Below are 15,065 nucleotides of genomic sequence, written 5' to 3' on the forward strand. Positions count from 1 at the left end.
GACTATCTTCTAGTCTATAATAACTTCAAGTCCGATCATATTATTATTATTTTATATAGATTGATGAATGATATTAGAACACACTATTAAACACAAATACAAATACAACTCCTTGTGGCCCTACATAATCTCTCTCTTCATTAAATTTTTCTCTATTTTTTACTTTCCCCCCCCCTTTTTTTTACTTTCCCCCCTTTTTTTACTCTCTCTTTTTTGTCTCTCTTTTTTCAGATTTTTTTTGTCTTCCTCTCCAAAAATAAACACATTCATTTTTCTTTTCTTCCATTTCCTCTTTTTTCCTTTTATTTACAGATTTTAATCAAAATTTTTATAAAGTAACTTGAGCAACTTCATCTCCTCACTTGCAAGGTAACTTGGTACATTGTTTTGCTTAGATAAGATTTTTTATTTTTTTTGATTCATACATGTTTTCTGGGTTCATACCTGGTTTTTCTGCTTCTGGTTAATAATATAAGCATTATTGGTTAATGAAGTACCATAGGTGGTTAATGACTTATTTTTGTCTAAAAATTAAGGTTGTGAACTATTAATTAATCATGTTAATTATTTTTGTCAAAATATTAAGTTTCATCGCTTTTAATCAATGATGTTAATCAGATTTGAAATGTTAAGTTTCATATTATGTGATTAGTAGTGTTTAAATTCTAGGTCTTTCTAATTTTTTGTTTCTGGTTAATAGTGTAAATATTATTGGTTAATGAAGTACCCTAGGTGGTTAATGACTTATTTTTGTCTAAAGACGAAGATACAAAAACGGCAGAAGATCGGCATAATCGAAGAAGATCGGCAAACGAAGAAAACGGCAGAAGATCGGCAAAATCGAATGCATCAAACAAGCGAACGACAGAAAAATCGGATGCAATCGACAACGACGAAGATACAGAAACGAATAAAACAATACGGAGAAGAAGAGAAGAAGATGGAATGGTGGAGAACAAGATGGAGAAATAAAGAAGATGGAGAAGAGAGAGAAGAGAAAATGAGAAAAAAGGGTTTCTAAGGAATAGATTGAAAATCACTAAAATGTCCCTAAGTATATATACGTCTTTATGCTTGTATACGTATACGCTATACGTATACGGTATATGTGTTTGTATATGTGTTTAAAGATGTGTTTAAATAACATTTCTCAAATAATAAAGTAGCTCTTAAATAAATTTTGAAGTTTTCTTATATGTTGAAAAATCTTAAAAATGAGCTTATGACTGGTACAACTGTGAAAACGGACTAAGACCCATTTGGGGTTAGCCTATCGGACTACATACTAAAAACTCAATTTAAAATAAACCTAAAAATATTACTTGAACTCAACCTTAAATGGATTACGGACTTTCAGGCTAGCCCTTCATTTAATTAATTTTAAATTTGTTATTTTAATTTTGTAATATTAAGTGTTGTAATTTAATTTTTTTAATAATTATTTAACTTATTTAAATTTTATTTTTATTTTAAATACTATCAACATTCTTTTAAAATATGATATAAAAGTTAATATTTTACGTATTTTATTTCTTGTTGTGTTTAAATACTTTACATACTTTTTTTCAAAATAATGTTTATATACTATTTTATTCAAGTCATGCGGGTATATGGCTAATCTTAAACCTGATCGAGGTAGCTCGCCACAAGTATGAGCTTTTTGGGGATGAGCTAAAAACTCTATTAAAATTCAGACTTAAAATTTAGAACCTAAGCCTTGTTTTTTATCAGATTTTTTAAGTCAGATCATTCGAATTAATCTATTTTTGACAATTCTACAAATAATAAGTTAAGGTTCTGCCCTTACATTTTCAAAATAAGTCAGACTCAATCCTTGCAAAGTCTTGTCCGACCTAACATATTTTCACCTTTTAATTCACAATAGTATGCAATTATAAAAGATAATCCATTAACATATCCATAGTTAAAATAAATGGTAATAAATTTATAGTTAAAATGATATATTTCAGTTGCCTATAACTTTTAGGTTAATCAATAAAATGTCAATATTATTAGGTTAGATGTATTGTTCTAAATTCGAAGTGTAATTATGTAACTTAATTATAATTATATTTACTATTTTTTATAAATAAATAAAAAATTATATATTAAAATCCATGATAATTGTTTGAATATAGAATCAAGCCAACAATATCGTAATGTCTGAATTCATGGTCAAGGATATTATTATTTTGTATTCTTTGTAGAAGAAATTATTGAGATATTTTCATTGTAGTACCTATTTGTCTCTTTAATTATTGTCAGTATTTTAATTGTCTTTTTTTTTTTTATAATTATTTTAAGAGTTAATTGACTTTTTTGAAATAATGTCACATTGAACATATCATATAAATTGGGGAGTCATTTGTATAGATAGGGACTAATTGTTATGATTTATATTTTGAGAGCTAAAAATTGTTTTCATTTTTATCGGTAAAAAATTAGATCTAATTTTTCTTAAAAAAGTTTTTACTAATAGTTTTTCTTTAACATTATCAGTCAAACTTTAAATACCATTAAATTCTATAAACTTATGCTGACAATATGACGTTAATTTCCAAAGTAGAGGAGTGTCAATACATTAAACCAAATTTGGAAAAAAACATACTACTCAAAATCATCATTGTTATCAACAGGACATGTTTTTTTCTGCGGTACTTCATTTACATATGAGTGCCCATCATTGGTATCAGCAGGGCATGATCTTTTCTGTCGTGATACTTCATTTACAAGAGAGTGTTCGGTGTTTTTCAGGGCAATATTTTTGGTAATTCTTACACTACTCGTTGCTTCCTTCCTCCGAGCAATCGAAGACGAACATGACATATTGGCAATACCGAATGCAGAACGTAGTGGTACAAGTTTATCATGTAAAGCAAAAGGGGTGGATTTTCGCTCAACGTTCCGCCTTGGCTTGTGTAATTCCTTTTTCTGTAACTTGGGACTGACTATGGAGTCCACGGGTACCAGCTTTCCATCAACTTGGTTTGTAAAGACAAAAGTCACCTAAAAATTATACAGAAGCAATTATATTCAATTATGCATTAAATAGGATATTGTTATTGAATTACTTTTATATAAAAAGGGGAAAAAGGGAAGGACTATGAAACAAGGGTACTTCGAAAATGATGAAATACCCGTACCAAATATTTATCCAATACCAATCCTCGTACCTTACTAATGGGGTATTCTGTTTTTCATAATTATTTTATTACAAATGAAATTGATGATTTTCTTATATACTGATATAATATTATGTGTATTTGAGTTTATTTGTTGTTGTATCTGAACAAAATTTGTGATTTTTAAACTTTTATTGTGATTTTATATTGCGAATTGAACGGTTAGTACTTTTAGTTAAATTATATAAAAAAATTCATGATATTCTTTAACATACCCGTACTTTTTATTTTTTAAATACCATATCTCGTATCAATACCAGTTTTTGGTACCGTACTCGTACCTATGCATCATTGGGGAAATGGTTCGGAATGAAAATGTGTAAAAAAACCTATGGTGCACACACCTCATCGCCAGCTGAAGACTGAAGAATAGTATCCGGTACAGAAGCTGGGAAAAAATGATGCCCCCAACTACTTAAATCTTCTTCCAATGGATTCCCTACCTGCAAAAAGGATATTTCAAAAGAGTCAAAACCACTATAGTTTGTTCTTTATGTAGTACTGATATGCCTTTAAATCAAGAGGTAAAATAGACCGTAAAGCTTGTCAGTGGTAGATAAAACGAAGAGTTGAAAAGAAGACATCCCTTCTCAAAAGAGAAGGCCCTGGATAGATAAACAACTTGTATCTAACAAAATATAAAAGCAACCTGCTTTTCTGATCTTTTCAAATTCCCTAAGCAGCCTGCAATTTCAGCAAATCCACCTATATCAGAGGTTTCATCATCATCGCATTCGCTATTAATCATTGTTGATAGGAGATCAGTATTTTGTGGCTCATCACATGTTTGGCACCGACTGCATCGCATCTTTTCATGAATCTCTGATCTAAAGAAATATAAACAAGCAGGCGGTTATGATAGACAGTCCGTGAGAATTGGAGTGTCTTTTAACCCTACCAGACAGTCACTATCAACCATTGCAAAATGACCAACTTCTTCATATTACTTTATGTGTTTTCAAGTTGATTCGATCGACTACGTTTATTAAATAATTGAATTGATGGAGGAAACAGACGAAAAAACAAATATTCAAATCAATAATCCATCTCAGACAAATAGTATATCAGAAAACTACATCCCTATCTGTTAGTTTTAATTTTTAAACAGAGAATCCTCACCTTCCTAAATATTTGTTACACATCAAACATATGAAAGTATGAATTAAAAACTTTTAAGAGTATTAGATTTCAACTGTATGACCCCACAGTTACTCAGCGGAATATCAAACAGAGGTAATGTATGCTCTTTATCTACTTTTATTACGTCAATTTCCACACATTCAGGCAGGATACAATTGAACAAGTAGACTTTGCAACAATATAAATTTGGAATACTTATGAGTAGAATTAGAACTGTTCAATCTTAAGGAAATGGAATACATTACTTGACATTCTCATCAAAAGTAAACAAATTGCGAAGATCCTCTGTCGAAAGAAAGTTACCCTGAAAATCATAAATAGATAACAACATGAATGGGATTGTAAAACATGGTATAGGCAACATCAACTTGAACACAGGGTGGAAGCAACCTGTGCCTCAACACTATCATTTTGCTCCCGCTGAATGACCTTTTGCAGCCCTTCTTTTGACATCTGACGCTGGTAGACCTACAAATAACTACATAGATTCAGTAGCAGTAATAGTTCAATGAAGGAACTGATACCAAATGAATAAAAAGCTCAAGATACATTTCTGTTTTACTGAATTATCACAATAATATAAACCTTTTCTTCTATTGTTCCAGCACTCAAAAATCTATAAATGTAAACTCTTTTCTTCTGTCCATCTCTCCACACTCTTGCTGCAGCCTGTTTATGGGCAGGAATAGTAAATAAATCAAAATCAGTTAGAGAGAGAAAGTCTACATATAAGATTTCAGCTGTTACAATTGAAGCCAGTGTTACTTGTTTATCATTTGCTGGATTCCAATCAGGGTCAAACAGGACAAGTCGATTTGCCCCAATCAAATTGAGTCCACAACCACCAGCCTTGCTGCTTAAGAGAAAAACAAATTCATCCTGCAATGTGTCAAATTGTTTTTATCAAAGGATAATCGCATATATTGGTGAAGTGTCAAAGAGAACAACACTAGAATTGGGAAATAAGGGTAACCAATTTACCTTAGACGGGTCATTCAGGCAGTTGACCAATTTTTGCCTTTTACTGATTGATGTAGCACCGTCAAGCCTCAAGTGAGGGTACCTTTGTTCCCGACATAGTTGTGCAAAAAGATCAAGAGTCTGTTACATGGGAGATAGTTCAGTATAGCAACAAAGAAGTACAATAGCAACAAAGGTATCATGAAAGATTCAATTAGCCACGGGGAAGATTGAGAAAGGTGAATACACATCTAATTATGAAATTGTGAGCTTGAACCCATATATACCTGGTACAAAAACAGGATTGTTACTGTTTGGGTTTTCAATGTTCTAGACTTCTAGTTACTATTCCTTTTATTAGAATTCTATGCTATAACTGAAAATAATTACCCGGCAAGCTTCTGACAGTTAAACCAGAGAACAGAAAATGTCACATTCCATTTTTCTTCATTGGGTTTATTTATTTTCTTCTCTAATAACATGGTAGTCAAGCTTGGGGCCCATTGTAGTTGTGATTAAATCCTATTTTCCCTCCATGACTAATTGCCTGTGGTGCCTTGATTTAAATCAGCTACTGATGGAAAACACAAAAACCCCCGCAAACCAACAGAATTTTTATTGAGATGAAAAAGATTAGGGTGTTATAAAAATAAATAGAAGGAGCAAATGAATTTTGTGGATGACAATGATTGGAAAAAAACTGCTTTATTCATCCTGAAGTCATGCTGACTAACTAAAACATCGACCAACATGCTTTATTAGTAAAGGTGTTGGATTCAGTTAGCACTCTAACTGCAGTAACAGAGGCTAGACGAAGAAAATGTAGGTGTAGGTAAAATTAACTAGTTGATCAGGCAGTTTTGGGTGGAAGGGATCAGGTACTCAAATCACTGGAGGCCCTGTTCTGATAGAAGACGTGTTGGTGAGTTGGGCCAGCCAATTACCCAATACTGAAGAGAGGCCCAAGGGCTGCAAGGTTTATGATTGTATTGGAGGGGGGTGGAGTTAGGAGTGGATTCATTCAGGAATTTTGTTAGCATAAAGAGTGGGATCACCGAGAATCATACTCTGGTGAGAGAGCCATTTGACTAGGGCTGTTAGCTACTTGCTACCAGTATGTCTTTGTTCTTATTGCTCTAATCATGATGTAAGCGTTTTTGCTTCTTTGCACTTTGGGCTTCCACAATGCAGAGTAAGAGGAATCAATTCAATAAATTTATTTTTCCTCTTTCTGTTGTTAATTCCTATTTTCCAGAACAGTATCTATCAGATTACTATCAACAGTTTTTCAATTTTCAAAAAAGGGCAACATTATCAACACTTAATGCAATAAAGATTCACGCATAAAATATATCATAGATGTGCTTTATATAAGCTTTGTGTGAACCGAGTGTCTCAACTATACCACAGAAAACTGAATACAACATGATAATGAGTTTATATATAATTCCCAGTAACCCTCGCATTGCAGGATAGGTTATGACTCACCCATGTACAATAAAATTGATAAGTAATAAGATATAAGGTAGTTATATGTGATCACAAAAATATGGATACAGCACATCGACAAAGATATGTGATATAAGGGTGTAGTTGCTGGTTTACTATCAGTTATATATCCAGAGTATAACAGGAGAAGGGACACAAGTGCCGTAAGAGGATGCATGAAATTCTTATAAAATCAGGTTGTAAAGCAATATCGTTGGGGTGAATAATATAAGCATACAATGTATTCACAATGCCACATGAGTTAACCTTAAAACTACATAAAATTGTATTGTTACCATATACCTCTTTCAATATTCCAACACATAACTTGTATTGTTACCATTTACCTGAGTATAGTTTGAGACAAGAACAATGCGATCATTTGTTCTCTGACGTAATTGAGCAAGTAATCTTGCCAAGACTTGCATTTTTCCGGAAAGCTCAACCCAGCCTCCATGCCCTCCTGTCCATGATCCAGATCTACAAAGAATATCCCGATAGAATACTAAATTGTGGCACCAAATGTGTAAGTCTAATTGATACATAAACTAAATATATACCTTCCAGATAACATGTTTGGAGGGAAAAATCGGATGCAGTCCTCAAAACCTGAAGTTCCTGGACTCCCACTTCGTATGGTATCATAGATGAGCTACAAGACATTATTGTTATGAGGATGAGAGTGTGTTCAGAACCAACCAAACATGAAAGGAGAAGATGGTTTTGTTCATAATTATTAGCAAAGGATCTTAGGTTGAGAGGAGCAAATGAATGAACATAAATGATTAAAAATAGTCTTCTGGTTAATTTAAATGACACCCATAGAAGAGCTTCACAAACTATTTTTAACACATAAGGAAAAAATTGTCGTAGTTTACAAAGTGAATTCCATCCAAGAAGAAGCGTATAGATAGGAGCATTAGACCCCCCCTCCCTTCATCCAAAAAACAAAAAGTTTTAAATTATACCTTTGGGTGATTGCATAACTTTTTTAGAGCTGTTATGTAGGCCAAAATCTTCGATTGCTTCACTTCTTCAGTAATCGCCCGTTTAACCTGCATTTGAGGAAACAGATTTCTCTATTCAGGCTCGACAACCTTGTCATTGTCAATCTTATGAAAAATGTGTTAGACCAATCGAAACTGGACATTACATTTTTGGATTGTATAAAATGTTTATACAGATCTGATTGTAGCGGAGTCAACTTGCAACAAACAACTTCAATTATCTGTACCACAAAAGTAAAATGTTACAGATACGAGATTAAGATGCACAAATAATTCCAGTTGCTTTTCATGCGCTTTAAAGACCTTGTCTTTGGTCAACCAAAATATGTTTAACTATTTCTATAATTACATGACTGGTATAAGAAATAAAATAAACAATGACTGACATCTAACTTCTCATGGAATCAGATGCCATTGCCAAATCCTAAAGATTTCTTTGTACGTAAAAACTATTTTACTTAACCTAGCTACTAGGAATGAACAAAAGCTCACAATCAGCATAATTATCGTTAAGGAGATTCATTTAGGTTTCTTCCATGGGATAATGATGTGAGCATGAGCTGAATTGATGGATTCTTTATAGGTTTCTTTCCACATACTTAATTAACTCATGCTCGCATAACATAAGATTAGTGAAAGAATATACGGTATAATAGGAAAAGTACCTCCGTGAGTACAAGGTACAATATGAATTTTGGAGTACCCATGCTTCAGAGGATGTATATAGTTATCATAATTTTTCAAATAAATAATACGTGATTGAATAATGGAATAATTCAGTCAGTTTGGCAGACAGAAAGAAAAATACACTACCTTCGGTGGTAAGTGATTTGATAATAATGCATTTGTCCGTCTTAATATGAACTGCAAAAGCACATTGGCCAGTCAGTTTCAGGAAAACAAAATAATATTTTCTTAAAAGACAGAAAACACCGGTAGTACTACATTGTCATTTTAGCTATCAGTTCTGTATAACACCTTTTCTAGTTTATGTAGCAGGATTACAAGGTCAAGGACTACGGGGTGGATATTAATACATCGTTTGAAAGTACAGTGGAATGTAATTCACATGCACAGGTCAAGAAACATTATTACCTGGTTAACTTTGGCACTTAATTCTGCAGTGCGTTCAGTACCAAGTTTCTTCTCTTCTGCAGTAGCAGCAGGTTCTCTTCCACAAATTATAGGCGCCTTAATGATGCAGTGCAAGTTGGCCAGAATCAAAATTAGAAACACAAGAGAAGGGTTAACCCATTCCAGCACCATAAATTTGGGAAGCTTTTTGAAGTTGGTTTGTCTTGTTATCACAGTAGTGTCAATAAAAATATGTGGTACATACTATTTACTTTAATTTGACAACTGAATAACTCATTTTTCCTAATTTCTATAGTATTCTGACAATATATGAGCTTAAACTTTTGAAACAATGTGCAGCCAAAATCTAAACTGTAGTGTAATAAATGTTGTACCTCAAAGTAACGTCGAAAATGTGCAATGTCACTCAATATTCCGGGATTAGTGAAATTAACCATTGCAAAGAATTCTTCTAAGTCATTCTGCAAGTGGCACATGGCATAAACATTTAAAATAAAATAAACGAGGATTTCTACATTGTAACACACAAGAAAGACAGGTAATCGTGCATAGATCCTTACCTGCAATGGAGTTCCTGACAACAAAATTCTACGTTTGCACGGGAGAGCAGCCAATGCCTAATCCAGGAAGTATTGGTGAGTAACTCAGAAACATGCCTGTAAAGAGGAGGGGAGAGAAAGAAATTTTATAGTACCCGGTTTGTTATTGTTTGATCATTTTTGAGTCTGTGAGCCTCATCACATATGAGAAGGTCACACGAGCCACTAGAACTAAACTTTGATGAATGCATGCGGAATGTCTCGTATGAAACAATGAGCACCTGCAAAAGGGGTAGTAGTTCAAGCTAGCTATCGAATCAATATAAGAATGGTTAGGAATTACACCTGTAAATTGCTTTGGGGACTTGTAAAATTGTTAATCCCAGAGATAACATCTTGTCTTGTGGTTTCACAAAGAGCAACAAGGCGAAGTCTTTCTCCAACCCACTTTTTAATTTCAGCTTCCCAATTGCTGACGAGGCTGGTAGGAGTGACAATGATGGATTTTCTAACCATAGGACTCCCATCGAAGCCTTGACAAATAAGAGTATATAGTAATGTGATGGATTGCAGTGTCTTCCCCAAACTGCAGAGAGAGTAGGCAGGCAGGCCTCAGAATTAATTCAGTGTCAACTAATAAGTAAAGATTTTTGTAAAGAAGAAGAAGTTACCCCATATCATCTGCCAAAATGCAACCATGTATATCCGGTGAGTCACATAGTCCTGCAACACAGTCAAACATAAATTGAACCCCTTCTCTGCATCAAATGAAAGGAATAAAATAGGTATTAGTGAAAATGAATGGCTCGCCAATTGTTTGTTTTGGGATGGAATTATTATTATTATTATATACCTCTGATGTGGACGAAGGAAACGAACAAGCAATGGATCAACTGCTATTTTTGTGAAATTAGAATTAGAAGAGTCATCATGGTCGGGTTGTTGGGGAGGGTGCCACAGTATTAGAGGATCAATTCCAGGTGGCAAAGGTGGCGGTTTAGCCTCCTCCTCAGCGACATTTAAATTCAAATTCAAATTCAACTCTGATAAAGGTACGGGAATGGGGGTAGGAGTAGTAGAGCCCCAAGGGACAAACCTCTTGCGAGCAGAGAGTCTACGAGTAAGGTCTTGATTATTGTTATAATTAGCATCGGATTTAGAGGATGGAGGTTTAAATGGCTTTCTGCAAACAGCGCCACCATTTGTTGTACCTACTGACAATACTCGCGGTAGCAACGATTGTCTCTTTACGATGAGGTTACCCCTATTATCATAATCACAAACATCGTCATAATTGCAATTGCTAATGAATAATAATAATAATAATAGTATATGAATGAATTCCATTCGAGTATAAAGCACCTGAGGAGGGCTTCCACATTCTGAGATTTGAGTTGTTCAATTTCAACTTCAAATTCTTCATCACCGGAATCAGAAGAGGAGCAAGACATCACTTCCTCTTCCTCCATCCTTGCTCTCTTCTATCAAACGCCACGCTTCACTTTCCTTTACCGCCAATACCCTCCAAACTCAATTACAATAAAATATTTCAGAAAAAAATATCTAATTCGTTTTTACTAATTACACCCCCAATTTTATGCTTCCCAAAACATCACCTTTAATACTTTAAATTTAATTAAATATTTGTTTAGCTCATTTAAATATTAGAGGATGAATTACAATAAAATATTTGAGAAAAAATATCTAATTCGGGAGTCATACCGACTGTAGAATTTATTACGCGGAAGTTGAACTTTATCCTGTGGAAAACGTTGGGAGTTGGGACCTTGACAAATGCCATACATGGGCACAGTAATTTTAATAAGATAGTGACAGAACAACTGTTCTTCATGTTCTCTTGTCTCTACTTCCCACACTATATTCAACTATAGCAGCAGCAGCAGATCAAAGCGAAGCAAAGCAGGGGAAGAAAGCCAGCTGTGGTGTGACCTGTCTGGCTCATTGTATTTGCCAAGTTTTAATGACTTTTCTTTTATTATTTCGATAGAAAGTAGAAACTATGGTCTCTCAAAATCAAATAAATTAAACACTTGATTCATTCAGCGGGGGAGGCTTTTGTTTTTGTGCGATGATGGAGGATGATGAACCTTTAACCCCGGGGGGGAGGCTTTTCCTGCAGCCACAGATGAACCAAATAATACACTGCGTATTAGGTCTGAAGAACCCAATAGATGTTGAATCGGTAAAGTTCCAAGTGGAGAACTCAGTTATGCTACAACACCCGAGGTTCTCAAGTGTGATGGTTCGTGACCATAGAGGCATTGAGCACTGGCGTCCAACTAAAATAGACATCGACAGACACCTACTGGTGATACACAATCCACTCCCCACTTTCTCATCAGACGACCACCAATCAGCCATATGCGACTATCTATCAGATTTATCCACCTCATCCACACTCAGCATGGATAAGCCTCTTTGGGAGATGCATATCTTGATACCACACAAGTGCGTCATATTTCGTATACATCACTCACTAGGTGATGGGATTTCTCTCATGTCTATGCTCCTCGCCAGTTGTAGGAAGCTTCAAGATCCCCACTCCCTTCCAACCATATCTCTTCCCACTAAACCTCCCACCAATTTCTTCATCCGCTTCTACAATCTCCTCGTTTCCCTCTTCTATTCTTTTATATATTTCTTACAATTCATCCTCCGCTGTCTCTGGATTCGTGACCGCAAAACCGCCATATCCGGCGGCTCCGGTGTTGAACTCTGGCCCAGGAAGATGGCCACTGCTACCTTTGCATTGAATGACATGAAGACAGTCAAAGCTGCTGTTCCTAACGCGGTAATATTTTCATTCATTTCTTTTCCCCCCTTTTTTTATCAATTCATGAGATATCGTTATCTAAACTACACCTTTCAAATCATACTTAATAGATTACCCCTCAATTCCCAACGTCTATCTAAACTCATCCTTAATTTTATTCAAAAATATACACAGCACAAATGTAAAAAACAAGATAACTTCATGCTCTTAACTAACTACAGTCAACTAAACTATTCTGTTAGAGTTAGTTAGGTTCAGTTTAGAGTTTGTTAGTTGCAATTTAAAGTTTAAAGTTTGTTACAAGTGATCTTTATCTATAAATGAAGATCACACCATTGTAATTACAATTCAAGGTTTAATAAAATTCAGATTTTCATTACATCAACTTCTCTTTTTCTTTCACATCTACTGTTATTACAGTTCATTCTGTCATCTTCAGTGTCTATCAAATTTGACATCATTCTTGTTCTACTATTAGTATTAACAATAATAATTACAAAATAATTCACTTTTCTTTTACGGTAAAAAATCTGTTTTGACACTCCGAATACTTTTAATGTGTTGTTCATACGCTCAAAATAATGTGTTGTTCACCGCTCAAAAGTAATATGATTGATAGGAAAGTGAAGATAAACTTAAAGTTATGCCTGCTGCTGTCTGTCAACATTATTAAGTACTGGCCATAATGAAGTGTGAACATACATATACAATATTAATTTTGAGATTTATTTTCCTTCTCCTTGTTGTTAATTTTTGGTTTTGATCTGCAGACCATAAATGACGTTCTATTTGCAGTTATATCATCTGGGATATCACGATATCTTGACTTCAGAAAACCTAATGGTAAAAGGTTTTCCAATATTTATTCACACCTTCTCTTTCTAGTATTTTATATATATTTGCTCAGCTCAAAGACAGGAGCCAATTTCGACTGATTAAATGTTTTTTCTTATAAGGGCTGCGAGACGGTGTTCAGCTGACAGGGTTAGCTATGGTTAACTTAAGGAAACAGCCAGGATTGCAGGTATACTAAACCCAAAAAGTACTTTTTCTCGTGGGTTTTCTAATTTTTTTTTCATTTATTAAGTAATGGTTTTGAGTTGTGCTTAAAATATAACAATAAATAATACTAATGCTGGATAAATGACTATTTCTTATCAGGAACTGTCTAATTTGATGAGAAACAATTCAGGGGCAAGGTGGGGCAACAAATTTGGTATGATCCTGCTGCCTATATATTACCACAGAAGCAACAGTTCAGAACCTCTAGAGTATTTGAAGAGAGCTAAAGTAATGATTGACAGAAAGAAACAATCCTTGGAGTCTCATTTGTCCTACAAAATTGGAGATTTTGTAATGTCCACTCTTGGTGCAAAGGTGCATTTTCTTTCTTCCGTTATTATCTGTCTCTAATGCAATGCAAACGCGGTGATGTTATTATTGTTTCTATCTAAAATGCAGTTTGCTAGCATGCTAAATTATCGGATACTCTGCAACACTACCTTTACGATCTCAAATGTGGTTGGCCCACAAGAGGAGATTATGATTGGAGGCAATCCTGTAACGTACTTAAGGGCAAATAATTCTGCCTTGCCTCATGTACACCCTCTTAACTCTGTTTTTCCTCATAGCATTGAGTATTTTTTATGTCTAACTTTGGAGTATAATAATAATCACTGTTGTTGGTGGTGCTTATTGATAAATGCAGGCACTTATTTTGAATATGGTGAGCTATGCTGGAAAGGCAGACATGCAAGTGCAGGTGGCTAAAGATATCATTCCCGATCCTGAGTTTCTTGCCAAGTGCTTTGAAGATGCATTACTTGAAATGAAGGAGCAGGTTACAGCCAAAATCTGACATTTGGAGAAATTGTATTTGTTGGATGTGAAACAAATAAAATTGCAATCAGTATTATTTGAGATACATATGATTACATACAATGAATCATCTAGTTTAGGTAGGATAGCGTTTTGTTTCTTAAACATCACAAATAGACTGATTTGTGATCCATTCATCTCTTTCCTACCAGTTACCATTGATACTTTCAAGATTACAGTTACATGACCTAAAAGAACTTTGTGCCTGCGTAATGTGTCTGACGTTTGGTTTGGTTTCAAAAAAATATTTAAAGGTAAAGGCTTATATGGCATATTTTTTAAGGAAAATACATAGAAAATAAAATTTTAGCCCAAAGCACAATACTTCTAAATGTGTGTGTTTGATATTGAAATGACAAAAATTAATTTTGAAAAAATGATTTTAGGTTAGAGTGAATTGATATAAAGTGATTAATATTCCGATATATTCACATAACAGTGAGTTGAACAATAAATTTATGCGTAAAAATTATGTTTGGACTCAAAAGTTACAAATTACAATTTTTAATTAAAATTAATTATACATGCAAAATCAATTCTACTTGATAATATTTAAATATGTCAATCAATTTTACCTAAGTTACCTCTTTCTCTTCATCGCATAGATTGATGATTTATGGTCATTTTTTTAGATTTAAAATTACACTTCTAATTTATTTTAATATATTATTTTATTTAAATAAGTGATTTCTCATATATATTTAGTTGTTTCTTCTTCAAGTTTTATCTATGTTTTCATTGTCTGAGTCTTAACAGAGACAAATGATTCGTTTTGTTGTTATCATACTTTGAACAAGAGACTTATGGAGAATATTATCAAATTTAACATTCTCTCAACCTTACAAATGACTTGTTAACACGTAGTTGAATTGGTAATGTCAAATACCACCTCTAATCGATATGAGTGATTAACAAATTTTTATTTTTGAAGATGGATGACACTATAGACTCTGGTGGAATTATTATTAACTATTTTTAGGAT

General features: G+C 33.8%; 2 protein-coding genes across 6 annotated transcripts; one reads left to right on the plus strand and one right to left on the minus strand.

Moving 5' to 3' along the window:
• Positions 1-2,531: 2,531 nt before the first annotated feature.
• LOC101515621 (protein CHROMATIN REMODELING 25) lies at positions 2,532-11,274 on the minus strand. Of its 5 annotated transcripts, none has more exons than XM_004511228.4 (22): positions 11,134-11,274; positions 10,774-10,933; positions 10,265-10,675; positions 10,083-10,169; positions 9,757-9,997; positions 9,567-9,692; positions 9,433-9,489; positions 9,247-9,333; positions 8,873-8,968; positions 8,591-8,641; positions 7,924-7,998; positions 7,739-7,825; positions 7,331-7,422; positions 7,118-7,250; positions 5,304-5,423; positions 5,088-5,201; positions 4,908-4,991; positions 4,713-4,790; positions 4,568-4,626; positions 3,832-4,009; positions 3,527-3,625; positions 2,532-3,006 (listed from the first exon to the last, which is right to left on the minus strand). In XM_004511228.4, exons 2-22 carry the CDS (start codon positions 10,878-10,880, stop codon positions 2,608-2,610), a joined length of 2,781 nt encoding a protein of 926 aa, XP_004511285.1. In that variant the 5' UTR covers positions 10,881-10,933; positions 11,134-11,274; the 3' UTR covers positions 2,532-2,607. The 5 variants fall into 5 exon arrangements, with proteins under 5 accessions (XP_004511285.1, XP_073220235.1, XP_073220233.1 ...); XM_073364134.1 differs by lacking the exon at positions 11,134-11,274 and having other exon boundaries at positions 10,265-10,304; positions 10,508-10,675; positions 10,774-10,940; XM_073364132.1 differs by lacking the exon at positions 11,134-11,274 and having other exon boundaries at positions 10,774-11,024.
• Positions 11,275-11,500: 226 nt separating this feature from the next.
• On the plus strand, positions 11,501-14,289 carry LOC101515292 (wax ester synthase/diacylglycerol acyltransferase 11-like). Its single transcript, XM_004511226.4, has 6 exons — positions 11,501-12,223; positions 12,976-13,048; positions 13,162-13,229; positions 13,367-13,582; positions 13,667-13,804; positions 13,914-14,289. Exons 1-6 carry the CDS (start codon positions 11,501-11,503, stop codon positions 14,061-14,063), a joined length of 1,368 nt encoding a protein of 455 aa, XP_004511283.1. The 3' UTR covers positions 14,064-14,289.
• The last annotated feature ends 776 nt before the right edge of the window (positions 14,290-15,065 follow it).

This window comes from Cicer arietinum, chromosome 8, assembly GCF_000331145.2.
Source record: "Cicer arietinum cultivar CDC Frontier isolate Library 1 chromosome 8, Cicar.CDCFrontier_v2.0, whole genome shotgun sequence".
NCBI classification, from domain to species: domain Eukaryota; kingdom Viridiplantae; phylum Streptophyta; class Magnoliopsida; order Fabales; family Fabaceae; genus Cicer; species Cicer arietinum.